Source organism: Oryx dammah, unplaced genomic scaffold, assembly GCF_014754425.2.
Source record: "Oryx dammah isolate SB20612 unplaced genomic scaffold, SCBI_Odam_1.1 HiC_scaffold_13, whole genome shotgun sequence".
NCBI lineage: Eukaryota > Metazoa > Chordata > Mammalia > Artiodactyla > Bovidae > Oryx > Oryx dammah.
This window is the reverse complement of record NW_024070197.1, coordinates 29,386,648-29,414,547: the sequence shown is the minus strand read 5'-3', so window position 1 is coordinate 29,414,547 and position 27,900 is coordinate 29,386,648. Positions and strand designations below refer to the sequence as shown.

General features: G+C 51.7%; 1 protein-coding gene and 1 non-coding gene across 2 annotated transcripts; both read left to right on the top strand.

The window, feature by feature from the left end:
- Nucleotides 1–1,303: 1,303 nt before the first annotated feature.
- On the top strand, nucleotides 1,304–1,385 carry TRNAS-AGA. Its single transcript has one exon. It is a non-coding gene; the product is annotated as a tRNA-Ser (tRNA).
- An 830-nt stretch (nucleotides 1,386–2,215) lies between these two features.
- On the top strand, nucleotides 2,216–27,603 carry PSKH1 (protein serine kinase H1). The gene is made up of 3 exons (XM_040253335.1): nucleotides 2,216–2,336; nucleotides 12,665–13,691; nucleotides 25,352–27,603. The coding sequence occupies exons 2-3, from the start codon at nucleotides 12,735–12,737 to the stop codon at nucleotides 25,667–25,669; spliced, it is 1,275 nt and encodes a 424-aa protein (XP_040109269.1). The 5' UTR covers nucleotides 2,216–2,336; nucleotides 12,665–12,734; the 3' UTR covers nucleotides 25,670–27,603.
- The last annotated feature ends 297 nt before the right edge of the window (nucleotides 27,604–27,900 follow it).

The following is a 27,900-nucleotide window of genomic DNA, read 5'->3' as shown; positions in this document are numbered from 1 at the left end:
TGCTCCCTAAGTCCCTGCTCTTCCCTGGAATTGAGTGACCTGGAGTGTATGCATGGGGTTGGGGGTGGGGACAGAATCTGCTCTCTGGCCAGGGGCTTAAGAGCTTTGTGTGTTTTATCCCAGAGCTAGAGGGAAAGGGTGGGCTGATGGCCAACTGGACTGGGTCCTAGACACAGCTGCTCAGGGCAGAGGATCATGGTAATGGTGCTTCTCACATTTGCAGCTCTGCAGACATGGAATAGCTAGCTATTGTTCAGGGGAAAATCTGGGGGCTAGATATCCTGAGCCCAGTCCCTCTTGCATCAACGTACCTCTTTATCTCAGGGCTCTGGAGTTCTTCACCAGAGCCCTGCACCTGCCCATAGCTTGCTCAATAAATATCTGTTGAATTAATTTGCTGAATTTCTGTAAAATAGAGGTATGGATTTCTAAACCCCATCAACCTTGGAATTCTATATCATTTTCTAATCTCACAATAACTGTGGGGGTCAGGATTTTTATCCCCATTATGCAAATAAGAAACATGAGGCTAGAGCTTCCCCTGGTAGTTCAGGGGTTGGGAATCTACCTGCCAATGCAGAGGACACAGGTTCAATCCCTGGTCCAGGAGGATCCCACATATCACCGGGCCACAACTACTGAGCCTGCATGCCTAACAGCCTTTGCTCTGCAACAAGAGAAACCACCGCAGTAAGAAGCCTGTACACCACAACAAATAGCCCCCATTTGCTACAACTAGAGAAAGCCCAAGTACAGCAACAAAACCCCAGTTCAGACTAAATAAATAAATCTTTTAAAAAGGAAAACAAACAAACCAACATGGGATTTAGGGAGGGGAAAATATCTTAAGTTCATGCAACTGTGGAAGTGTCAGAGCTGGGATATAATTCCATTTGTTTGGCCCCAAAGTTCATTCCTTGAAGCAGCACACTAGACATATTAAAAGTTTAAATATTTAAAGTTTATTTACTTATATTTTTTTGGACAAGCAGCTTGCAGGGAATCTTAGTTTCCCAACCAGGTATCAAACCTGTGCCCCCTGCAGTGAAAATACAGAGTCTTTACCACTGGACCACCAGGCAAGTCCCTAAAAGTTTTATTTTTTAATCTTTTATGAAGCCCTAGTACATAAAACAGACCATGATGTTTTATGCTGTTAATATATGTTCAGGTTTAAAGTATAAGATTAACTTATATAGTCAAAGACAATTCCATGTATGAAATAAGGGTTCAATAAAAATTTTAATAAACAGACTGAAATGAGGAAGATGTATGGAGATTACAATCCCTTCAATACTTGAAAGTAGTCGTGGCCGAGTGGTTAAGGCGATGGACTAGAAATCCATTGGGGTTTCCCCGCGCAGGTTCAAATCCTGCCGACTACGGTATCTTTCCCTTATGATGATTCCTGCTGGGGCATAGCCAGTTGAGAAGAATGCTATTGCCTTGGTCTTTTCCAATCTTGCTCTTTATGGTTGTTCAGTGAAAAGTTCCACATTGCACCCCAACAATAATGGTAAAAATACTATTTTAAAAGGGGGTAAAAACCACTTTATTGAGACATCTATTAACATTTTCTGATCTCTACCCCCAATTGGGTTGATTGTAAAGTAGATAATTCTAATCCTATAGAATCGTTAATGGTAACAGTTTTTTTTCTTTAATCTACTTGCTTTGCAGGATATATCAATACTTAAATTCAGTCAAAACAACATTTAAAACGGACAAAAAAACTGTTACTCTGTAGTTGGCCCCAAACTAATTTCACCGATTCTCAAGTTAACTACTTCCAACTCCGCTGTGATGGAGGTCAAATTCAACACATCTGAGTGCCTGAATTATTTTAACGGCAGTTTAAAAAAATATAGATTTCTTAATTACATTTAGACCGATCCTTTGCGGAGTTCCAGAGACACTTCCAGAAACCTCTTAAAATGCACGACGTCCCCAACCTCGCACTATAATGCGCCCTCCACGTCAACCAGGATCTTGGAACTTTCCCCCTACTATCCACGGTGTCTGCCCAAACCTAGGGTCGAGACACCTGGAGATACAGAGACACTCCCTCCGGGAAATGAGAACGACCCTGTACTTAAGACGTTGATTGGCAGGACAGGCTTGGAGCGCAACCAACCGCGTAGCCGGCTCTCCCGAGCCCGCCTCCGCCCCGCCCCGTGGGTGGCTGGGATTTGTTTTGGCGTAAAGCGCGCGCTATGATGACGCCACGACGCTGACGCCTGAGGATGGCGGCGGCGGTGGTGGCCGTGGCTATACCCGTGGCCCGGAGAGGGTCAGCACAGTCGCTCAGACGCCGAAGAGCCCGCCGCCCGCGCGAGGTGAGGCGGCCTAGCTCAGGGCGACGGCCCCATGGGCGGGAGGGGCTGACGAGCTGCAGCTCCGGTCGCTTTCTGGAGCACTAGGCCCATCCCTGCCCAGCCCGGAGCCCTCGGCCCATGCTCGAAGTCCTCGGCCCATGCCCGAAGTCCTCGGCCCTTACAGGTTGCGCCGGGGCCTACGGGACCGCGGAGCAGGCCAGGCTATGGCTGCTTGGGGTCCCCAGTGTCCACGGCTTAACTGGCTTTGAACATGCTGCTCTGCTGAGTAGCCTGTCTCAGGGCCAGGTGGACGTGGTCAGCTGACCTGCCTGCTGGCCAACCAGTCGGTGTTGGTCATGGTGAATTAACCTGGTTGTCCTCACTGCCTTCTCGTGTCTGGCACCTCCTCCACACCTCCTTTGCGACTGAACGCCAGGGCTGGGGGACAGCTGGTCGCTTCCTTATTCAGGCTGGGGAGGAGCACACCCAAGTCGAGCCGGGTCGCCTGCTTTGCAAACCAGTTATCCCTCTGCTTTTATAAGGGAAAATCCTGCTCCCCACGTTCACGCCCTCTCCTTGAAGCTATGAAGTGCTAATTCCCACTTGAAAATCTGAATAAATCCGTTCATTGCCTAAAACTGGCTTCTTGGTACCTACAGGATAAAGGCCAAGCCTAAAGCAAGACTTTCAGGTCTCTTCATAATCTGGTAGAGGCATAACCCCGAGGTCAACACCTGGGCCCTTCTGTCTCCTGTTTACAGTTTGGTGTTGGAAGTATGTGAATGTGCCCTTAACTTCATGTTTTAATACACTTTTGCCTTAGATATGCACTTTTTTTCACTTTGCAGTTCTCTTCTTTCCCCCTACCAGTATGGAGATTTTACGTCTGTCCCTTAAAATCCACCTTAGATTTAATTTCCTTGGAAAAGCCTCCCTTCACACGTAACTGTTGACTCCTCTGTACTTCAGTTCATGTGACTACTTTTGGAGTTTATTGTGTTGTGTCATCTGATGGTTGGCCTGGGGACTGTGTCTTCCGCCTGCATCTCAGTGTCTGGCTCTGCTGGCATAGGAGCTAACTTGGCTGTGATAGGTTGCTGATTTAAGAATGCATACAAATTCAGCTATGCCTGTGAGCACATGTCAGGGGCCACAACCTGTGATGAGCACAGCAAATGTGTATGTCCTGTTTGCACATGCACACTTATGCATGTGGTAGATGGTGTAGCCTTGGCAGCCTTGATCTGAAGTCTCCTGGGGTGCTTTTTCACAATACAAATTCAAGAGTTTCATTCTCTGAGATTTTTATTTAGGGTATCGAATCTGGTAGGAATCTGTATTTTAAAAAAAACAAAAACTCTCCATGTGGGACTTCCCTGGTGGTCCAGTGGCTAACTAAGACTTTGCTCACAATACAGGGGCCCCAGGTTTGATCCCTGGTCAGGGAACTAGATTCCCACATGCCACAACTAAGAGTTCGCATGTTTCAGCTGAGAGTTCAAATTCTGTAACTAAAGATCCAGCATGCTGCAACGAAGATTGAAGATCCTGTGTGCCTCAGCTAACTAAGACTCTGTTGGCATAGCTGAAAAATATCTCAGAAAGCAAAAACCTCCTTAGATGACTTTACTGTTCTCCTTGGTTGAAGATCTTTGTCATCACACCAGGAAACGGTTGCATCTTTGTCCAGTGGGAAGGGCTAGCTGTGCCTTTTGGCACACACAACTGTTGCAGTCTCATTGTATCTTGGGGATGCAGGAAGATTTGGTGGTTAGAAGTATGGGCTTTGGAGTAAGAAAAAATTAGGTTCAGTTCTTGACTTTGATGATATCTTGAGGTTCTTTGAGTCCTAGTTTGCTCATCCCATCATAGGAGTGATCACACCTACTTTATGTGGTTGGAGAGAGGAGTGAGTGCATATAAGACGCTTGCTCAGTCACGTCTGACTCTTTGTGACCCCTTGGACTGTAGCCTGCAAGACTCCTCTGTCCACAGTATTTCCCAGGCAAGAATACTGGAGAGTGGTTTGCCATTCCCTTCTCCAGGGGAATCTTTCCAACCAGGGATTGAACCCCGGTCTCCTGCACTGCAGGCAGATTCTTTACCATCTGAGCCACCAGGGAAGCCCTTATATAAGATGCTTAGCACACTTGGAACTCAGGAAATGAAAGACACTGTCATTACTAATGGCTATTCTTCCCAGAGTTCATCCCTTATGTCTGCTCTTCAGATAGAGACTTGTGTAGGAAGCTATCTTATGTTATAAATTTCCTTGAGATAATTTCTAGTCATCCGGGAAAGCTTTGGCAAAACTGTGCCTCTACTGAGGGCAGTTTCAGTTGGCTGTTCCCCTAGAAGACATTTGGATTGCTGACTCATTGGAGGGCGGGCTTGCTAACTCACTACGTTGTCCAGGTCTAATTGCAGTTCCTATTAAGTTATATAAATGAGCTAAAGAAAGTGCAGCTTTCAGGAAACCTGTTTGCTTCTTACACTGACCTGAAGCTGCGCCTCACTTGGAATGGAATACTCTGAAGATACTGCTACTGCTAAGTCACTTCAGTTGTGTCCGACTCTGTGCGATCCCATAGACGGCGGCCCACCAGGCTCCCCTGTCCCTGGGATTCTCCAGGCAAGAACACTGGAGTGGGTTGCCATTTCCTTCTCCAGTGCATGAAAGTGAAAAGTGAAAGTGAAGTCGCTTAGTCGTGTCCGACTAGTAGCGACCCCATGGACTGCAGCCTACCAAGCTCCTCTGTCCATGGGATGTTCCAGGCAAGAGTACTGGAGTGGGGTGCCATTGCCTTCTCCACTGAAGATACTAGTGTCTGTGAAATTTGAATTAATAAGTACTAGGATTCCCTGTCACTAACAAGTTCATAGTTAAACGAGTGAGACTTTGGTTTAGGCTTTTATTTTACTTAATAAGTGTGAGCACTTTATATGGGCAGCTTTGATCTTCAGTGCTTCCTAAGTGTGTGATATGAATTGGCTGTAGTTGTGCCTAAGTATTGACCCTTAAGCTTTTAGACAGCTTGAGAATAGCTCCATTGACCCGAAGTGCACAGAGAAGTATTTGAGAAGTACAGCGCTGAAAGAAAGGAAACAATTCTGCTTGTTGAGAGCTGGAGAGAGATTTATTTATTTGAACTTTCTTTTCTTCCAAGAATCTTACTCAGTGAGTATTAAGCCAGTTTGTGTTGGCTTGGTCATCACTGAGCTAATTCTTGGTACAGCCCTCTGTTGCCATGGCATCCCATGTGATGCTAAAGTAGAAAAATGTGCTGTTTTCATTTGTTGGAGGAAAATGATCACAAAGGGCCCCCTTCTAGTTTGCTGGCCTGGAAGTGGCCTAGCAGGGTATCATAAGAGTAGTAAATCAGGGGACTCTTGATGTGGAACCATCTGTGCTGTAAGTTCCTTGAGAGCAGAGGTTATAACTGCCTTCTTTTTGTCCGTCACAGCCCCTGGCAGAGTTCTGGCCCTGAGCAGGAGCTCAGGAAATAATTGTGGGTTGAACTTTGGCATTTTGGAAGGAGACCCCCAGGTACATTGCCAGAGGCTGTATTTCTAATGATGGGATGGGCAGTTGGTGGGATGTCTCAGATGCAGTTGTGGGTCAGGATAAATGAGGACATGACAAACTTTAAAATTTTTCATCTCAGCCCTAAAGCAGAAGTCTCTGCTCACTAATTCTTACCATGTAGAGCAGTGGTGCATAGGTGAAGTTTGATAAGCAATGGGGTCCTGAGTTAACTGTATTCCAAAAAGAAGGCGTAACTGTTCTTATTATGAAACTGTTAAAAGTTAAAGCATTACGGAAGTGAATAATGAACTGTGTCTTTGGATGCAAACACTAGTCATTTTTTAAAAATAATTTGTTGTGTATTTGGTGTATATTCCTCCAGTTTTTTTCTTATGCATTGCCAATCTATACATTTGTACAGTATGTTGTCTTTTCATTTTTCGTTTCCTTTATGGTTTCCTTTGCTGGGCAAAAGCTTTTAAGTTTGATTAGGTCCAATTTGCCTATTTTTGCTTTTATTTCTGTTGCCTTGGGAAACTGATCTAAGAAAACATTGGTACAGTTTATATCAGAAAATGTATTGCCTATGTTCTCTTCTAGGAATTTTATGGTCTTTTGTCTCATATTTAAGTCTTTGAGCCATTCTGAGTTTATTTTTGTGTATGATGTGAGGGTCAGGCGTTTTTTATCTAAAGTAATAGACTCTTGCCTGCTATCCTCACTTGCATCCTGATGCTTAGAAGTGCTGTGTTCAGTTCAGTTGCTCAGTCGTATCCAACTCTTTGAAACCCCAAGGACTGCAGCATGCCAGGCCTCCGCATCCATCACCAACTTTCAGAGCTTGCTCAGACTCATGTCCAGTGAGTCAGTGATGCCATCCAACCATCTCATCCTCTGTTGTCGCCTTCTCCACCTGCCTTCAGTCTTTCTCAGCATCAGGGTCTTTTCTAATGAGTCAGTTCTTCACATCGGGGGGCAAAGTATTGGAGTTTCAGCTTCAGCATCAGTTCTTCCAACGAATATTCAGTACTGATCTCCTTCAGAATGGACTGGTTTGATCTCCTTGCAATCCAGGGGACTCTCAAGAGTCTTCTCCAAAACCACAGTTCAAAAGCATTAATTCTTCGGTGCTCAGCTTTCTTTATAGTCCAACTCTCACATCCATACATGACCACTGGAAAAACCATACCTTTGACTAGATGGACCTTTGTTGCTAAAGTAATGTCTCTGCTTTTTAATATGCTGTCTAGGTTGGTCATAGCTTTTCTTCCAAGGAGCAAGTGTCTTTTAATTTCATGGCTGCAGTCACCATCTGCAGTGATTTTAGAGCTCAAGAAAATAAAGTCTGTCATGGTCTCCATTGTTTCCCCATCTATTTGCCAGGAAGTGATGGGACTGGATACCATGATCTTAGTCTTTTGAATGTTGAGTAAGTGCTTTGTTCAGTTCAGTCACTCGGTCGTGTCCCGACTCTTTGTGACCCCATGAACTGCAGCACGCCAGGCCTCCCTGTTCATCACCATCTCCCAGAGTTCACTCAGACTCACATCCATCGAGTCGGTGATGCCTTCCAGCCATCTCATCCTCTGTCGTCCCCTTCTCCTCCTGCCCCCAATCCCTCCCAGCATCAGAGTCTTTTCCAATGAGTCAACTCTTTGCATGAGGTGGCCAAAGTACTGGAGTTTCAGCTTTAGCATCATTCCTTCCAAAGAAATCCCAGGGCTGATCTCCTTCAGAATGGACTGGTTGGATCTCCTTGCAGTCCAAGGGACTCTCAAGAGTCTTCTCCATCACCACAGTTCAAAAGCATCAATTCTTTGGCGCTCAGCCTTCTTCATAGTCCAACTCTCACATCCATACATGACTACTGGAAAAACCATAGCCTTGACTAGACGGACCTTTTTTGGCAAAGTAATGTCTCTGCTTTTGAATATACTATCTAGGTTGGTCATAACTTTCCTTCCAAGGAGTAAGCGTCTTTTAATTTCATGGCTGCAGTCACCATCTGCAGTGATTTTGGAGCCCCCAAAAATAAAGTCTGATGCTGTTTCCACCGTTTCCCATCTATTTCCCATGAAGTGATGGGACCAGCTGCCATGACCTTAGTTTTCTGAATGTTGAGCTTTAAGCAGTTCCTTATTTCTGGGATTCCTGAGAGATAACTGCCTACTTCATTTTGATACCCTTTCAAAACACGAGAGCAGAATATAGAGATCTTTGCAGGCAAGAGGTTGCGAAGCTTTGCCATGGAGAACAATCTTACAAGGTGTTACTGAAGAGGGCTGGGTGCCTAGGGACACTGGTCTAGGAGACATCCGCAGACTCCTGTGGCCAGGAAAACTTTCAGGATCCATCCTTGTCCCCTGCTGCGAGGCCCCTGAGCTCCCCACAGATGGGTCTGGCAGCTTATGGACAAACTGCTTTGGAGTTCAGATAACAATCCGTAAGACCCAAACAGACCCAGGAGCATCGGCTTCCTCTGTTGTTGAGGACATTTATACAGACGCCCAGAAATGGTGGCTCTGGTCTAACCGCCAGTGTGGCCTTTTCCTGCCACTTGAAAATTTCTGAGGTTCTGGAATTGTTGCCCTGCAGCCAAAAGAAATCTGAGAACCAGACCACCTTTTGCTCAGTGTTAACAAACACTGGCTGCCCTGAGTTCACCACTTTGTTGGGAGCCAGAGAGTTCTAGAAATCTGAGAAGTGTCCTCTTCCCTCAAGAGGCTGACAAGTCTGGTGATCTTGACTTGTTACATCTAGATCTAAACATAATCTAGAGCATAGCAGTGAGCAGCATGATCCAGGTCGTACCTGGAACGGAGGTTTCAGAAGACACGCCCCTCAGAAAAGATCCATGGTAAAGGTTCTTTGATTCACGAGCTGAGTGTTATGAGGAGGGATCACAGCCTTGACTTGGTGAGTTGGAGCTTGGCTGGGGCCCAGGCACTTCTGGAGTCTTTATGGTTTGGCAAAAGGAGCTCTGGATGGAGAAACAGACTTTGGTTTGGTGTCGGCCATCACTCTCTGCGTGGCTTTGGTAAATTTCTGCCTTTCGGGCCTGTCACATCTGCAAGTGAGGACAGTAGTGCTGAGTGCGCACACCTGCTGCTCAGTTACATTCTGTGAGCAGTCCTTTGACTCTAGCTCAGAGCTTCCCTTACAGCTCAGCTGGTAAAGAATCTGCCTGCAATGCAGACCTGGGTTTGGTCCCTGAATTGGGAAGATCCCCTGGAGAAGGGAAAGGCTACCCAGTCCAGCATTCTGGGGTCACAAAGAGTCAGACACAGCTGAGCGACTTTCACTTTTCACTTTCAGAGTTGCAAGTGTGGAAACCGACTCTACAAACATTGGTGTCTTGAGATGGAATAGTGACTTGTGAGAGCTGGTATAGTGCGCCCTTCCTTGGAGGTCACTTCCTGAGACTTTCTTCATTCACCGCCACCCTGGTCACTCTTCTGGGAACACATACATGAGAGCTAAGGACAGGAAAACTCTGCCCTGCTTCCCAGCAGGAATTTTGCCAGCCTCTTATCTGGTGTTTGCCTTTTCACCTAACCGCTGTGGAAAGAGAATTTAGCAGGTACGATTGAAGTGTGGAGCAGCTGTGATGATCTGGAGATCATCAGCAATCCCCCTTCTCAGAATTGGCACCCTCTTTCCTCCACTCTCAGTGTGTAGCTGGGAAGGTGGAGTACCAGCATCAGCCTATCTTTGAAACATTTCCAACTGGAACAAATGTGAGAGAAATGACATCCCAGAAAGGAAGAAGGAAGGTCAGAGAGGGATAATCCTTGACTGTGTTACTGCTGACTTGAGATCCCTGCTTAGCCTAATTTAAAGTGAAAAGTCAGGCCTTTTCTTTTGTAAACCTTAGTTTTTCTCATCTGGACCAGACTAGGTATGCATATTTAAACCGTAAGAGCCAGTGGGAATATCTGGAGACAGTTATTTATTTTGTGGCTCTAGGGTTCTGCCTCCCCACTGGGAAGAAGTGACGCTTGAGGAGCTGTGCTGGGGTCGCCCGTGCAGTTTGTCTTCTCTCTGAAGGGTGGTAGGTGTCACTCACCATGTGGTCTTAGGGATCTGGGCCTGTGTTCTGCCTCAGGAATCCTGGCCCAAGAGCTGTTGTTTTTTTTTTTTTTTCCCCTGAGCTGTAGCCCTTTCCTGCATTCAGTCTTGTATTTTCTCTGAAGAAAGAGATGAGTCTGCAGAATTCCAAAGTCCACAGTTTTTGTTTTGTTTGCCGCACCTTACAACTTCCCCCACCAGGGATTGAACCCGAGCCCCCTGCAGTGGGAGTGCGGAGTCCCAGTCATTGAACCACCAAGGAAGCCCCAAAGTCCAAAGTCCTAATCCTTGGCCTCTAAAAAAGAACTTGGTTTATAAATGCCTTTGTTTAAACCGTGATTTCCTAAGTTCCTATATGGGATCTCCTGGGCATTGGAATGAGAAAAGCCTTGTGATGGTTGAGGACTCTTTTCTTTTTCTGTGAGGAAAGATAATAAGTCTCATTCTGAGAGTCTTATTGACACACTGATTAAGACCTGAGCACTTAATCTTTGGTCTTTGTATCTGATGGGCTGATTGGTAATCAAGGTCTTGAGTATGTTTCCGAGATAAGCTTGTTCCTGGGGAAACTTGGCGGCATTGATCAGTCAGCACCTTCTTGGACTCAGATCCCCCTCAGGGTCTCTGTGGGTGCTCTGTGGCCCTCGTGGTGCCCCAGCAAAGCTTCCCTGGGTCTCTCTCTGCCACCTTTCCTGAGATCTTTTGTGGGGTTTGAATGGGGCTGCAGATGGGGGTTGGTGTTGCCCCTGGGCAGTCACAGAGTCTCTGAACCTGACCAGCTCTTTTCAACCATTAGATTCTACATCCAGTCACCCCACTTCAAAACATCCGGAAGTGAACCATTCCCACTGCTTCCCAAGCCTGTCCTTCCTGCTGCACTTCTCACCTTCTGCCCAGGATCCTGAGCGACAGACTGGAGTGCCATCCTTGTCTCCCTTTGACTCCTGTGTCCAGCCTCCAGTCCCTGTCAGTTCTCCTGCTGACCGCTTTCCATTCTACCCCACGGTCTGGGCTGCTACCGTCCTTGCTTTCCCTTTCAGTCTACCTTGACCCTCCCCCAGTTCAGCTTTATATTTCTTTGGAAACACAGAATCACCTCTCCTTGTAAACCCTTTGGTAGCTTCCTGTCACCTCCCAGGAAGGTCCTGGCTCCTCACTGTGACTTGAGCTGCTCTCCACAACCTAGTTCCTGCTGGCCTTCTAACACTTCAGTCCTCAGTCCTGTCTTCACACCGCCACACTGTCCCTTCCCAGGCACAGGGTGCTGCTCTGGACCTTTGGGCTTTGAGTGTGTGATTCTCTCTGCTGGAAACAACACGCCCACCTTTCCTCACCTGACTCATTCTCATTTCATATCCAGCATGGGGGTCACCCCTCCACGAAGCTTCCCCCAACCCCAGTGTCATTCTACATATGTCCCCTGTTGTTTCTCAAGCCTAGAACTTACAACGAAAGTTTTGTTGAAATTCCCAGTTTTGATGTTTTGCTCTTCAGACTATGAGTTTATTGACTATGCTTTGCCAGGTATTTCCCAAGTATTAACATACTTTGGGGTATGTTAAAATATAACCTGCATTGGACGTCTTATTCACTCTTGTATCCCTAGTAGGTGTTCAGTAAATGCTTGATCTGAGTTGATCATTTTATCCCCAGTTCTGTATGTCCTCATGAACAGGACATTCTCAGCTTTTTTCTTTCACCCATAAGGCCCTCATGTAAGCTTTGAGAAGGGAAACTTGGATAGAAGCACCCTCTAGAAAGTGGTACTTTAGCACTTCAGCTTCTCCCAGGGCCCCACTAGCCACATGGTGTTAATAGTTGGAACATCTTTGTCTAGGAAACAAATGGGGAAGGCTCCTGGATCCTCTTCCCACAGAAGCAAAGTGCACCGATCCACAGCTTCAGTCTCATCTGGATGAAGTTGTTAGTGTCCTTTCTGAGCTCAAGGTCTCCTCTGCTTCTTAAATGAAGCCCAGGCTAGTTTGGTGGCCCCCTGGTGGCAGCATGCTAAGGCTTGTGGTCCCTGTTTCACTGGGATTGATTTTATCCAGTGCTGGGACTTGTGTGGCATTTTAGCCACACAAGGAACAAAGTGTTCAACTACTTGGGTGAAGATGGTGCATTAGCAAAGTAGTAGGTGCTATCCAGGGCAGAGTGAAGGTAGGGCAGAGACCCAGGGCAGGGGGTGGTGGTTTGTTGTAGTGGGGTGAGGATCAATCCCTACAGAGGGCTTGGGGGGCCAGGAAAGTATCCATGAGGGAGGAAGCCTTGGGGAAAAGCAGCTTTCCTCGCCCTAGTGGGTGATAAGTGTTAGTGAACAGGCCTCCAACATGCCACACCCTTGTTTCAGAAAAGATGAGTCAGAGGAATGATTTTAACCTTTAAAAAACACAGGACTTCAACTGTGATAAGGGACCCAGGGAGAGTAGTGGGGAGGGTGGAGGCAGAGACAGTTGAGCCTGGTGCGTGTTCCTGCCCATCTTTGAAGTTGAAGAGCAGCTTGAAAAGCAGACCCAGGGAGAGGTCCATCAAGACCATGGAACTCACACCCAGTCTATCATCAAGGTCCTCCATGGCATCTGGTCTCTGAGCACTCAGGGGTCAAAGCCATCCTCCTTTCCAGGGAACCATATTAGGGTCATGTCATCAGGCTAGGTTTATCCAGAGATGGAGGGGGAGGGAGTCAGGAGGATGGCTGGGGTCCTTTCAAAAGTGTCCCTGCTCTGCTGAGTTGTCGTTTCTTCCATCTGTGTAGGTGTAGACGGGGCACTGCCTGCAGAGCAGGTCCTGCCAGCCTCGCTAGAGAGGATGCCCCCGTGTCCGTGATGGGCTGTGGGACAAGCAAGGTCCTTCCCGAGCCGCCCAAGGATGTCCAGCTGGATCTGGTCAAGAAGGTGGAGCCCTTCAGTGGCACTAAGAGTGATGTGTACAAGCACTTCATCACAGAGGTGGACAGCATTGGCCCTCTCAAAGGTGCGTTCCCAGCAGCTGGTCAGGGTACAAACCCCGGCCCTGCTGACCCCCGCACCGGCCACACAGAGCCTCCCTCAGAACCACCACGCAGGGCCAGGGTAGCTAAGTATAGGGCCAAGTTCGACCCCCGTGTGACGGCCAAATACGACATCAAAGCTCTGATCGGCCGAGGCAGCTTCAGCCGAGTGGTACGAGTGGAGCATCGGGCCACCCGGCAGCCCTACGCCATTAAGATGATTGAGACCAAGTACCGGGAGGGACGGGAGGTGTGTGAGTCGGAGCTGCGCGTGCTGCGCCGGGTGCGCCATGCCAACATCATCCAGCTGGTGGAAGTGTTTGAGACTCAGGAGCGCGTGTACATGGTGATGGAGCTGGCCACTGGTGGAGAGCTCTTCGACCGCATCATTGCCAAGGGCTCTTTCACTGAGCGCGACGCCACTCGGGTGCTACAGATGGTATTGGACGGCGTCCGGTACCTGCACGCGCTGGGCATCACACACCGAGACCTCAAGCCGGAGAATCTGCTCTACTACCACCCTGGCACCGACTCCAAGATCATCATCACCGACTTTGGCCTGGCCAGTGCCCGCAAGAAGGGTGACGACTGCCTGATGAAGACCACCTGTGGCACACCTGAGTACATTGCCCCTGAGGTCTTGGTCCGCAAGCCGTACACCAACTCTGTTGACATGTGGGCACTGGGCGTCATTGCCTACATCCTGCTCAGTGGCACCATGCCTTTCGAGGATGACAACCGCACCCGGCTGTACCGGCAGATCCTCCGGGGCAAGTACAGTTACTCGGGGGAGGTGAGTCTTCCCCATCTCAGGGATGTTGGGGAGGGCACTGGGTGGGTGGGGGTTCCTATCAGGCAGCCTTTGATCAGGGTGGACTTGCTCTCGGGACCATGTTCGTGGGGCCAGGCAGATGACGTAAAAATAATGAAGTGAGACTAGTAGGGTATCTTAGTTTGGATTCCCCCAAAAGTGAGCCCTGAGACAAGGACTTGGGAGCAGATAGTTTAATTGGGATGCGATTTCAGTAAGCACAAGGGTAAGGAGCATGAGGCAGAAAGGGAGAAACACCGTGATGGGTACAAGGAGGAGTGGACAGCTGCTGTGGCCCAGGGAGCTCAGCTCCACTGGGGGCCCTGCGAATGATGATGCAGAACATGCTCAGAATCGTCCCACCGAAGGGCAGGAAAGAGGGGGGGTTTTCATCTGCTGACCATTGTATGAGGTGAGCACTTCTTTGCTGAGGCTTTAAATCCCTGGCACTTCCAGGCTGTTCTGCATGTCAGCTAGTGGTGGAGAAAGTCCTTAGGCGAAGGAAGCAGAGAGATTCAGGCGCTGGCAGTGGGAAGCTGTCAGCTGAGAGCACTGCCACTGCAGGCGAGCCCAGAGGTGGGCCGAGAGACCGTGGAGCAGGGCGTTCCCCGCATCTGCTCCAGCGGCCTCTGGTGAGCCAGTGACCATGCCTTCTCTAATGGAACAGCTGCTTCTCATCTCAGCCCAGTTTTGCCACAGAACAGGGAGGACTCCACGTACCCAGACAGTCCAGTTTTTGAAAGAGAAGCCAGAAAATCTGATCTTAAAATGTTGAAGTATAATTTAAGCAGTACCTCATGCTTAACCCAGCAGATGCTTACCTCCCAGCCTAAGTCAGCCGGGCGGCCTTCAGTCTTGTGTCTTTGGATCCACTGATAATCCTAATGCCTGACAAGATCTGTTAGGTTTCAGCACTGCTGGAAGCCGAAGGGAGTGCCAAAAGAGTAAGAACTAGTTGGTCCTCAGGCAGGGTGCTGACCGGGTAGGAGACAAGGCTCACCCCAGGAAATGTCGAGCACGGCAAGCTGGATAGAATGGTGCGCTTGGGGAGGCTATGAAGAGAAGTATGTGGGGTGACTTTATGTGGGAGGTGAGGTAAGCTTTGCTGATGACAGGATTCTGCCAAGGCAGGGAGGGAGCCTGCAGGGTGCTCCCCACGGTGTTCCTCCCAAGCCTGCACTGCTGTTCTTGCCTCCCAGACAACCGAGAGAGAGCAGAAGGGGCTCTGGGACTAGCCCCTTTCTGCAACCCAGCTTTCCTCCCATGAATGTTCTTCCCTAGCCTCAACTGGTTGGCCCAGAGCAGCGTTTCCTACAGCATTTCCTATAGGAGTCTCCCTGAAGCCTCTTGAAGGCAAAGAGCCCTCAGCGCTTGAGATCCTATGCTGTCATCTTCCCTGACAGCTTCAGGCCATGGTTGTGGTCAGTCAGCGACTTCTCTCCTGTGGGCCTGGGGGCTGGCCTTCCCTGGGGGGGTTCCCCAGGTCATACTTCAGGGTGATGTGAGGAAGGGAGGGGAAACTGTCTTCTTCAACTCTGTGTTGACCACAGATGAAGGAAAAACGGTGACATTTTCTAGCTCTTCCCTAAAGTTTTTCACGTTTTCTTTCTTGTTGCAAATGGATTCAATAGCACAAATACCCACTGGCTGGGAAGCCCCCAATGGGGCTGGTCACAGCAGACACCACCCTGGTCACCCTCTGGGCCAGGTTTCATCACAGGTCAGAAGACCCGGAATCCACCTCACAGCGGCAGTGTTGTGCCAGGACCCTGCCTGGCTTGCCCTTGGAGCTCCATGTGGTGTAGCAAAGCTACGGAGGAAGGAGGTTTCCCAGGAGTTGCCAGCAAAGGAGAGACTTTCCAAAAGTCTGTAGGTTTGCCCAAGAGTTCCAGATTCTGGCAATTGTTGATCAGGCAGTTTATCTAATAGGAGCTTGCAGAGTCTTGCTAACTGGCTATTGATTACCTGAGGATGAGAGAATGACAAATGAATGGGGTGGGGATTGTGGGCACAGTCTGCGTCTCAAGTCTCTGCTTTCTGCTCCACTGCAGTCACGTGGCTTGAGTTGGGCTCCCAGTGTGAGGGGGGAGCTACCCAATCATTGGCCCCCCTACTCTTCATCTGAAGCTGAAAACAGCTCCCAGTTCCAGAGGCAAATCCCTGGGCAGCCCTGGTGGCCCCTCTCTGTTCCCAGGAGCTTGGCTGACCCCAGGGGCAGGTTCCACCACCATGTGCAGAGAGCTCTGGGCTGGGAGGAGTTTGTCCGGGATGTTCACTAGGAAAGCAGGCCTTATCATTAGATCAGGCTCTGAGCTGGAGACCAGGCATCTTTCTGTCCTTGTCCCCATGGACAAGAACGTCCATGCCTACCCATCAGTGCACTGGGGAAGACAGAGACAGGAAGGCCTGTTCCCCACCCCCGGGAAACTTGAGATTGCCCAGGAGAAAGGACGAGGAATAGGAAGTGAGCACAGAATGGACCCTTGTTGGCAGGCATGTTCCAGCACAGGCCTGGCGGTCTGGAACATGGGCCGTGGGGCTCCCGTCAGGTGGTGGAACTGGCCCCCCTTCTTAGCATTGGGCTCTGCCTCCATCCTCAGTAGCCACCTATCTTCTACTGTGTGATGGTCATTCACCCTTATGAAGGCATTCTGAATAAAAAGGTGTTTCTGAGTCATAAAGAAAGACAGTCTTACAGGGGGGTTTCCATCTAGCTTCTTGTGCAAGTAAAGGCCTGCCCACTTTGAGCCCAGGGAGTCTGGGAGGTGTGCATCTCTCTTCTGACAGTAAGTCCTCTGGCACTTGATGCCTTTCTAAGCGGCACCCTGCCCCCTTATAATGGTTTCTCATGTGTACTGGCCCTCTCTGGTGTGCTCCTTTCTGTTCCTGACCGCTCTGTCAGACTCAGTGTTTTCTGTGCACCTGAATAGAGGACATCCTTCAGCAGATGGGCTTTGAGAAGGTGGAAGCTCAAGGAAGGGAATGTTGCTGACTGTGCTCCAGAATAAACAGGAGATGATTGGGAGCAATAGAGCAGAGGTTGACGAGGCTGGGCCGGGCCTGTGTATGTTGCTGGGAGCTCTGTAGTGCCAGGGATTCTTTGGAGATTCCAAGCATTGGGTGGGAGGGTGGCGTCTGGGTTCTCCATAGCAGGGAAATGCATCGGGAAGTGCTACAAGAGACTCACAGAGGAAGACCCACTGGGGGCTGGTGGAATAATCCCTGCTTGGAATGAGGGATCCTGGTGTCCCGGGGAAGTTTGGGGCAGACCGGGGATCCCTGAGAGTGGGCCCCACATGGCACACGTGAGCCATAGTTAGGGAAGAGGGGTTGTGGGCCAGGACCCTCCCGCAGAGCTGCAGGAGGAGCAGCATCTTACGCAGTGTGTCTAGAGGGACCTCCAGCTGCCTTCTTACCTGGGGAGTGTGTCCAGCCCTGCTTTGACAGCTCTGTCTGGGGCCCAGCGGTGGAAGGAGGCACACTGGATGCTCCAGCCCCCAGCCGCGGTCCCATACTCCCCTCCATCCAGGTCCGAGATGTTAGCTCCTTTCACTCCTCACACTAGGCTTTCGCTCAGGACTTTCCCTCTGTTCCCAGTGTCAACCTAAGAAGTTTGACCAGCTCTCAGTTATTCAGTTCAGAGATTGCTTCCATTAAAAATAGTGCCGACCCTTGCCATCTTGTAGCCTACTGAGTACCAGGCACAGGGCTGAGGATGCTACACGCAGCACATCTAATCTCTACAATAATCTTGCCAGTGGGTATAATCCCCTTGTTTTACAGATTAGTAAACTGAGGCTAGTGAGGAAGTAGCTTGTCCAGGGCCTCACAGAGGGTGGCAGGACTGGGATTTGAATCTAGGCCCTCTTGGCTTCAGAGTTCTTGGCCTTCCCAGACCCATAGTCTGCTTTCCCCAACACGCGTGCGTCAGCATGTTGCTGGAGTCTTCGTTTCCGCCCTCTCCCAGGCCGTCATCTGTGGACGTCTCTTCCCTCCCAGGCCTGTAGGTTTCTGAGGACAGCATGTGTATCAGCACATATGTTCACAGTGCTTTCTCCAGCTTCCCTCGAGGGCAGCACCAGTGGTTGTCAGTGATGCTCTGGGCAAGGACCCAAACGTGACTGTCAGGCAGACGAGGTCGCACCCGCTACCTGGAATGTTCTTTTCTGGGGCTGGACCCCAGGAAGAAGTGGGGCACCTCTTGGAGATGCAGTTAGGGGGTTGTTGGCCAAACCTGCCCAGAAGCAAATGGAGGAATCTTGGGAGAACAGAGAGTTCTGGGAAGGAGAAGGCTGTGGTAAGTGATTTTGAGGGGAGAAATCTGAATTTTTGTCCAGTGTCTGGAGGTACTGGAGTGGAGAGGGCCAAGCTGGGGTCATGTTGGAAGTGATAGGGAGACATGTTGGCCAAATATGAGGAAGGCCTGTGTGAGTCTGAGAGCAGGTTGAAGACACAAACAGTCACCTTGAAGGAGCTTCCTCTCACAGGAGGCCCCAGGAGATCTGGCGCAGCTGCTGCTAAAGGAGTGATGCAGAAGGTGAATCACCATCTGTAGGCCATACTAGAGGGCTGTTACGGTCCCACCAACCTGGAGATGCTGTGATTCACTTGACATGAAAGGTAACATTGTGGGCCTAATGTCATTACTTTTGTCAAGAGTTCTATTCCTAGAGGCAGGATGGATGAAGAGGTTCTTGTGGGACTGATGACAGAGTTAGGCCATCAGCAGCTTTGCTGTCTGCCACATTTAGCAGCTTTTAATTGTCACCCTCCTCTGCTTGGGCAGTCTGTGAGCTGTGGGCGGGCCCAGGTGACGGCCCCGGGAACAGGTGGGCTTGGGCAAAGCTCCTCCCAGAGCCTTGCTTAGGAGAGTGAGTGCTGCCAGGCAGGGGCCTGAACCCCGGTGGGAGAGGAAGCCCACCTGCCACCCCTGGGGCCTTGTGTTTGTGAGGGGCTGGCTCTCCAGGGGGCCGTCTCTGGGCTGCAGGCTGACCATCCATCCATTTGGGCCAAGAGACACCTGCTCAGGGCCAGCGAGTTGCACCCTGTGGTGGTTCTGAGAGCCCTGCAGTAGGGTGAGTGCCTGGAGCCAGAGGGGATGTTTTCGAGACCATCCCAGCTCGCCATGCGTCTTACAGTAACTGAGACACGTGCCACTCTCCCCTGGGATGTCAAAGGTAAAATGAGATGTGGAGCGTGTGATGTGTCCTGGTGCTGTCCAGACGAAGGGGGCCAGAGCCTGTGGGGCTGCTCGTGCAGCCTGCTTCACGTGCTCCGACAGGGAGCTGCCAGGGGAGCAGGGTAGGGCCTTGCCTGGGAGCTGCAGGGAGGGCGGCCAGGGGCCATGGGACTGGAGATTTGATGTTACAGGCAGCAGAGCAGAATGCAAGGAGGCAGGTGGCGGATTTCCAGGCTTGTGCTTGGATTCTACTAGACGCCTTTAATTGCCTTGTGTTCCCGCTGTCCATGTGGGTAGGGGCTCATGTGTGCCGCTGGGCCGCCGCTGGGCCACCACTGGCTCCGTGGAGCCCTGCTGTCTTCTCTGCTGCTGTTGCCTTGGTTACACACTCACCTCCTGTGCTGGCAGAAGTAAATGCCCATCTCCCCCCATTGTTGCACTAAGCCAGGTTAGCCAAAATACTTTACTCTACCCACCTACAGCACCTTGTTACCCCAAGGTCCTTTCATCCCCACTGTTTCCCACCCCCTGCCAAGGTCTCTTCAACAAAGGGGTTTATCGTGGGTTGTGTTTGGAGCAGCTTCTGGTGCTGTATCCATCCCCTCCCTCTCCTGCTCTTCCCATTGTCTGTCTCTGCCTGCAGAGCTCTGCTGTTTCACAGGCCCTGTTGTTTCTAGGCCCTTGAGTTTCTCTGGGAGCTGCTGGGGCGGTTGCTCCCACATTCTGACCTCTTTAAATCTGCTGTGACCTCCCACACTCATCCCCCAGCCACCCCCACCGAGGTGGTTAATGATGACCTGATCCAGCCCGCACGGCCGCACCTCTCCAAGCTCTCCTTCTTCAGAGGTTCCTGTCTTCCAGTGTGAGGATGACACCCAGACCTGAGCTTTGCTCCAGGGGGCCCCTGAGTCACCTCATCTCTTCACTCCTGCCTGCGCATGCAGACCAAGTGCCTGCCCTCTGCCGAATCATTTGCACCCAGGGTTGCAGAGAGACAGACCTCTGGGGACAGAGGCCACAGTACGGATGACATGCTGACAGCCACCAGGATTCAAACTCCCTCAGAAATTGTTAGAATGGTAGGAAGTTTTACAAAAAACAAATGCCAGGGTGGGCCTTGGAAATCACTTCACTTCAGCAGTGGAGATAGAGGAGACCATTATGCAGCTGGCTCTGAAATCCAGAACCTTTTAGGGGCTGTTCCAGGACACTGGTAAAAGATATCACTTGGTCACTGACACAGGTTGTCAACATCCTTGATTCCAAGGCCAGCACGCAGCACCCTTTCTCAATCTTGACTTGCGCCCTGTTGCCCCCCTGTCCCTGTCCTCACACTGCGGACTCTGGGCAGGGACACGTGGGGGCACAGATTTCATCTCGTTTCATCTCAAGTTTAGAACACAGCTTTGGTAATCTTTAAGTTATCACGCCTTTTCTCATTTTATTTTTATCTTCGAGATTCTCTGCCTCTTTTAAAAACTGTAATATCGTCCTTCTTTTTCTCCTGTCATACTCCTTCCCTCAACATCTTTGCTGCTCAGGTCCCCCTACCACATCCCACCCCAGCATGGTGGATTCTCTCTGGCTGGAAGTCCAGACACCAGGATGTGAGTGTCTTGCTCAGAGGAGGAGGTGCGGGCTCTGTCGCCATACAGTGTCTAATTCTGCCGATTTTTTCAAAAGACTTTTCCTCATGGCCCACATCAGAGTGTGCTCTTCTTGTCATATTAACAGTTCCGCTCTCCTGAGAAAGCCTGAAGCTCCACTTCCCAGAATTCCCTCTGTGCCCTTTTGCTGCTCTCATTCAGGCTCACGTCACTCCAGGAAGGGGACCTCTGAGGCTGGCAGTGCTGGAGCTGAAAACACGTCTTGAGACAAAGGGAAGAATTGAGTCATGGCAGCGAAGCCCAGGCTTCTCCCTTCTTCCCCCAGCAGCTCTTTGCTGGGCCTTCGTCCTCTGCCAGGGAACCTTACCCAGAGTCGTCATGGGCTGGAAAAGAACCCGTGGAGGTCAGAACATCAACACAGCTTAAGTGTCAGAGGCTCTGCTTCTGTTCCTCACATGCAGCCAAGTGGGAAAAGAAGATGGGGAGCCATCTTCTTAGAACCCAGGCTTCAAAAACACTTAGCATTCATTCAGTTCCTCCATTTTAAAAGTGAGGAGGCTGTGATTTCTCCATTGTGAGCAGACAAGCTGGACCTAGGATGCAGGTCACGGGCATTCCAGCCCATCGCTTAAGTCTGTCACCCAGATGCCATCCCAAAGAGACACTGGACCTCTTTCTCCCCTTGCTTGAGAGTGGTCAGACCCACATACTGGAGGGAATCTCAGGTGAGCCCCGTGAGCTGGGCCTGCTGCTGGAAGGAAACATCTTCATCCTCCCTCTGCAGCCAAGAGAGCTGTTTCGTCCTTGCTCTCATGCTTTAGCCCTTGGACTTAGCTACTTGGTTGTAGTTCAGGTAACATCCTTGCTGGGCCCTTGTGATGGTAGAGCTGGAGCGAGTGAGTGAGACTGGGGCGGGAGGAAGTGCAGCCTCTGAGCCGGAGTGGAAGCCCTTTCTGGTCTTCCACTGGTGCCCCCTCCAAAGGGAGAGTCAGATTCTGCTGCTGAGCGTCACCAGGAGGGAGCAGTTCTGCAGAAGCAGGACCGTGAAGACGGGTGAAGTTGCTAAGGGGGTGCTCATATGTGAGGTCCTCTCTCCACCCTGTTGGTTTCTGTGCTATTACAGTATCGGGAATTGCAGGGACTCGGGGGGTTGGAGTGTAAGGAGGAGGGTGACTGGCTGGCTGGTCAGAAACAGGGCAGAGGTGATGCCATTCTTCCTACAGCCTCTCCTTGTAGCCCCTCGCCTACACAGCTCATGAGAGTCTGGACAGAAGCATGGGGGCTGTCACCTGGAGGACTGCAGCTGTCCTCTGGTCCCACAGCAGAGGGAGACTGGAGCGACTGGGGCGAAGGCAGGCTGACACTGTGATGTTCCCTTCCATGCCTCTGCCAGCCCAGAAACAGCTGGAAGCCTCTGGGAGACTGGCCAGTGGTACCTGGGGCCTATCCCTTCTGCCACCCACCTGAGGCCTGTATGTGTTCTTGATCTGGCCCCAAGTATACTGAGGCAAGAGTTCCATCCTTTACCCACACCCAGCAGTTAGAACTGTGGAAACTAGAGGGCAGGACAGGTTGCCCTTTTTCTGTTTCTCGTTTTGACTGCACCACGCGGCCATATAGGATTTTAGTTCCCTGACCAGGGATCAGACCTGCGCCCCTTTCTGCTGGACTGCCAAGGAAGTCCCATCTCGTTCCTTTTCTTTATCCTCACTTGGCTGTATGTGAGGAACAGAATGCTACCTGGCTGGTCAGTCAGATGCTGCCAGACATGCTCATGTGGCTGCAGAGGCCCAAGCATGTTGGGGAGGCAAGTGGGTTGGTCTCCAGGTGTTGTTCACTTTCTTAGGAGGTGCTGAGTTTGACTTGGCTAGAAGCGTGGCCAGGTGTGGGTGTGGAAAGCCTTGCTTTTCCTTTGTGAGCCCTGTTGGAGGCTTCAGCGGGACTCCAAGGGGTCACTCTTCTGGAGGTCAGCATAAGCCCCTGTCCCGCTGTCAGGGGGCTGGCTTGGGGACCACCTTTCTGTATTGGGCCTGTTTGGCTTCCCACTGCAAAGTCCCTCTGTTTGAGGGTTAGGCTGGGTGCCACTGCACAATCTGGCTCTCAGGACAGGATAGCACGAGTCACATTGCCTTAAGGGACCCATCTGGCTCAGCTGCTCACAGCTCTTCAAAGATTGGGGGCGGGGGGCACTGCCAGCAAGGGTGTGCTGGCCCTCAGACTAATGAGCTCATCGGCATTCCTCACAGTGCTGTCCGAACACAGTAATTGGAGAGGCGAGCGCCTGGGGGGAGGAGGAGGAGGGGCCGATCAATTGGGCTCACTTGGGTGCTAATGGCAACAGGCAGCAGGAGGTGATGCCTGGTGTGAGCTGTGTCACTTTGGAGATGAAGATGCTTAAGCCCCCAGTACGGGTCTGGGGAGAGGCGCTTCTGAGACCGCCCTGGACTGGTCCAGAGCTGCAGGGGGCCTTGGTTTGCCAGGGTGTGGATCTGAAGTGGGGGTGCCTCCCATCCGTCCATGTTCAGTCTCCCGACTTGTTTGTTCTGTCATTTGAGGAGGAGCTGCCTCTCTTCTGGCTTGACTGGACCGAGGGCCAGGGGCAGAGTCCATGCCCCAGCCCTGTTTGGCCAGCCTACGCTACAGCCCTGTCTTGGAGCTGTCCCACCAGCAGGCCAGGCTGAGTGGCAGCGTGCTCCCCAGTGATTTTTCCTTTTCTTGGAGGCCATAAAAGGGCAGCACAAGCCCAGGTATTCCCATGACCCAGCCATTCCAGCTCCGGGTTTGCTTTGTCCGTCTGTGCTGCTTTATGCCTTCATTTTTCTCGCTCTCACATGAGTGACGGGGGTGCAGATGGTCTGGGGTCTAGTTTGGCTGGCCCCTCACAGTGGTTGCCTGTGTTCAGGTGGCAGCAGCAAGCCCCGGGCTTTCTGGCACTGTGAGCCTGGAGCTGCGTGGCAGCTGTCCAGTCCAGTCCTCCTGCATGTCGGCCTCAGTATCGGAGCCCCGAGCTACACAGGCCTGCCTGCAGGGAAACTGGACCAGGCTGCTGGTGTGGGAGGGCTGTTGCTCCCTGCTCTCCCTGCTCTTAGCACAGGACTTAGGGTCCCTAACTGCCCGCCTCCTGGAGGCCAGTAGCTCCCCAGGAATCACTAGGAGCTGGCCCATTGGTGAGGAGGACCCTGGTAGGTAGCTGTTTAGAAACCTGGGCTTTCAGTCACTTTCTTCCAGTTTGGCTCAGTAGAAGTTGATTTGAAATTTGCTTTCCAAAGGGCAAGTAATGATAACTCCACGTTGTCCCATCCTGTCTTCAGGACTCCAGATGGGTCTTTTCTTTGTCTCCTACCCCTCCCCACCTACTGCTCCCCTGCCCCCATCAGTACATCAGCATCAGCGAGGAAGAGCTTGGGGAAGAGTTGGAGCTCAGAGAAGCCAGAAGCAGGGTGGTGATGGTGTGTAAGAGTTTCTGCTGGGTGGACATGCAGCCACCCCAAGTGTGGGCTCTCAGACTTTCCTGAGTCCCTTGGTGTGTGTGTTCAGGGGTTCCTTAAAGTGAAGGGCACCATGGGGTAGACCAGGCAGACCACCCTCTCACCTCGCAGAAAGGAGGGTGATGGTCTCCCTGACCTCCCAACCAAGCCATCTGGAACAGGCTCAGCAAAAGTCCGAGCCACCTACCCTTTGGAGAGTGTCAGACCCCTTGCCAGAGTGCTCCCAAGAGAGCCAGGGACTCAGAGCAGTGCTGCATGCACCCTCCTTCAGCAGAGTAACTTGAGGGCCTGGGCCTCTGAGCCCCATGTCCTAGAAGCAGCTGCAGGAGAGAGTACCCATCAGGTGCCATGCATGGGTTGTTTACTCACTGAGTCTCTCTCTGCTGAGTGCCTCCTTTATACCCAGCAATAGGCACTGATGACTAGCTGAGCATGGTCTAATGAGCACAGTAAAGTTGAAATTGTTGGAATAATTGTTTAGACTTGGGGCTAAGAGGGAGTATGAGCAAATGTCTTTCAACCTGAGAACTGGGGATTCAGCCAGGTGAAGGGTTGTGCTGGCTGAGACCTGGAGACAAGCTGCTTGGTGTGTGGCTGTGATGAGGCAGCCACACACCATGAGGGTGCATGTAGCTGAGCAGGCTTTGTGCTGAGGAAGGACTACACTGAGATGAGGCTGGCACAGGACACTGCCGGGAGTGCTGTGTGACTTAGGGAAGTCACGCAGGCATGAGAAGTACCCCTGAGGAGGGTCCCAGTCCTTGCCGGGCTCCTGCGATCCCCCTGCCCTCCCATCAGGTGAAGAAATCTAGTTGCCTTGAATTTTTCCCTCTTCTCTCCATGGCTGAGAGGCTGAAGCTGATGCAGAGAATGCGGTGGTCATTTTGGCCACTCTTTCAGTTGGAGAGAGGACGGGCCCTCTCTGTAAGGACTAGGAAGTGGCCTGGAATGGGGTGTCTGGGGATGGGAGCTTAAGTGCAGCTTAAGATATGGTGGAAGATTTGGTCATTCTCATTAGATCCCCCTGAGTTGCAGTGTCCTAGGGTAGGATGGGTGGTCTTGACTGGGGCTACCTCCTTGAACTAGGCTTTGAGTCCAGGGCACCTTAGAAGTTTGTTCCTTGGGGAGGGGTGAGTCCTTCTCCTGTCACACTCCATGTCACCTGGAGAGTAGCCTCTGCTCAGCACTGGGTGGGAAGGGGAGGCTCAGAATGATCTACGTGGGAGGAGCGGGGCATTGCCTCTCTGGGGGACAAGCGCAGGGCTGCTGGACAGGTCTTGAGTGCTGTCTTGAGTCTTGGATGACATCTTCGTCCTGGGGAGGGCAGTGATTAGTGTGCTCGCCCTAATGCTTGTCCTTGGCCTCTAGCCCTGGCCCAGTGTGTCCAACCTGGCCAAGGACTTCATTGACCGCCTACTGACGGTGGACCCTGGCGCCCGTATGACTGCACTGCAGGCCCTGAGGCATCCATGGGTGGTGAGCATGGCAGCCTCTTCGTCTATGAAGAATCTGCACCGCTCCATCTCCCAGAACCTCCTCAAACGTGCCTCCTCACGCTGCCAGAGCACTAAATCTGCCCAGTCTACACGGTCCAGCCGCTCAACACGCTCCAACAAGTCCCGCCGAGTGCGGGAGCGAGAGCTGCGGGAGCTCAACCTGCGCTACCAGCAGCAGTACAACGGCTGAGCTGCCAGCGGGATGCAGACATGGCGGGCCCCAGCCGGGCCACACACTGCTGGGCCCAGCGGCCTCTCTAGAGATAGACCTGCATGGTCCAGGGTAGGGGAATGGCCCCAGCCCCTTCTCTGTGCCTGCAGCGCCCCCATCTTCACTCTGGGCCTCAACCTGGTGCGACAGAGCGGAGGGAGTCCTGGGCCCTATCTGATTTGGCACAGATGCTCCTCTTGGTGGACAAGTGCTCTGGTATATATTGGGGGAAGGGCGGGACTTGGCCTTCAATCTCACCTCTTTCTTGGCTCTCCCCCAGACCAAAGGGGCATGCACTGCCAGCTAGAGGGTATCCCGTGGTCTCAGGACTCTTTGGGACAGTTACTTCTGGAACTCCCCTTTCCTCTACCAAGCCTTCCTCCCTAACCCCCTGCCCCCATGTTTCATGGCATCCTGACCCTCATGATTATGCTCTAGTGAGAGGCCCAGGTAGGCCTATAACTTGTGCCTTGGCTGGACTTTCAGCCCCTGGCTAAGTCTAAACAATCTTCCACCTCCCAGCCCAAATCTGTCTTCCTTCCCGGGGTCCCCAGGGACCCCTCCTGGCCCCAGAACTTGCCAGGATCTCTCATGGGAAGACCATGGAGTGGCCCTTGGCCCTCTGGACTGTGTGGCTACGTTGGTAGCAGGCTTGCTCCAGCCTCTGGCCCTGAGGGTTCCCGCCACCAGTCCACCATCCTCAGTGCCTTCTTTGCAGAGCCTCCTATCACCTCACTCTCTCCCTTGGATGCCCGTTCTTTCTATTCCCCAGGTGCCTCCTTCCCAACTGTGGGGGGTTAAAAGGAGCCCCACTGCTGCTACCTGGGGGATGGGGCACCTGGGTCAAAGCAAAGGACGGGGGCTTCTGAGGGAGAGCCCCATCCGGATTCCAGCATCAGCCCTGGTTCCAACCTTGGTGCTGCTGGTTGTTGCCTCACTTCAGGCGCTGCTCTTCCCTCCTCTGCAGCTGCACGAGGGCGCCATCTAGTGTCGGGCACTCGTGTGGACAGCCTAGGAATGCCCACTGTGCTCTCCTTTTATCCTCCAAGAGGAAGTGGGAAGGAAGGAGGGTCCTGGGACTGCTCAACTGTCTCCCTTTCTGCTGAGCTTCTGTTGCAGCTCCCCCCTGGAACTTAGCCATACTGTGTGACCTGCCTCTGAACCCTGAATGCGTGGGGGCACTGCCCTCCTCACGGTGGCCTTGCTTGGTCCACCCTGTCCCTGCTTCTTTTCACAGCATTACCCTTTCATTCTGGGCCCCACTGAATGTCTGTCTGGAGGGAGCCCCGTGAGAGGTGGGTGAAATTGGATGACTGCTTTCCCAGAGGTCTGAGCAAGACCATCCCCCGTCAGTTTTGTGCCTCCCCTCCACCACAGACAGGGGCTGGAGCCCAAGCCCTCTCCCTCCACAGCTGCTCTCTGCAAGTGGGGAGGAGCCAGGGCCCAGCTTTAGCTTTAGCTGGACTGCAGGTCCCCTGCCAGCGGGGAGGGTTTGGCTCTCAGTTCCTCATAGTGGGTTCCCTTGGGCCAGGCCCTCAACTTTTTGCATGTGCCACTTTCAGTGGGAACCACGCCCAAAGACACCACTCTGGGCCACATCACCTGTGCCTTGTAAACCCGCTCCTCTGTCTCCAGTGCTCCTTGCACGAGGCAGTGGCAAGCCCAAGTCCCCTGTCCTCAGAATTCCCCTCACTTCCCCGGGTGCCTCTGGGGATTTATTTCCCCTTGGCCAGGATGCACCTGGTCCTGAGAGTAGGACCGAGGAAGTTTGGAGACTTGGGCCTTTGTGACGCCATGGACTGTGGATGGAGAATGTGCAGTTATTTATTTTGTGTACTCAGTCTATAAAGGTATCCTCTGTACTCAATAAACAGGCTGCCTTCCCCAGGGAAAGCTGCCACTTCATTCTGACAGCCCGGCCTCCTTGCTGGGGACCAAGGGGTTGCCCAGGAGGTGGGGATGGGGAGCTCAGCCCAGACGCAGCTAGTCGAGCAGGTTCTTGACTCCTCAGCATGTGTGGGGCCAGAGAACAGAGTTCACTTGGGGAGTGGGACCCCCAAAAGCCTCTCCTTTTTCCTGAACCAGGAAGACAGAATAGACAGCAGGACTGGGAGTATTTATTGGACCCCAGTGGAGCCTGTGGTGGGCTCAGTTTTAGGCTGTGGCCTGATTGACCCAGGTACTGAACCTGCTGAAGGAGTGTACATGGC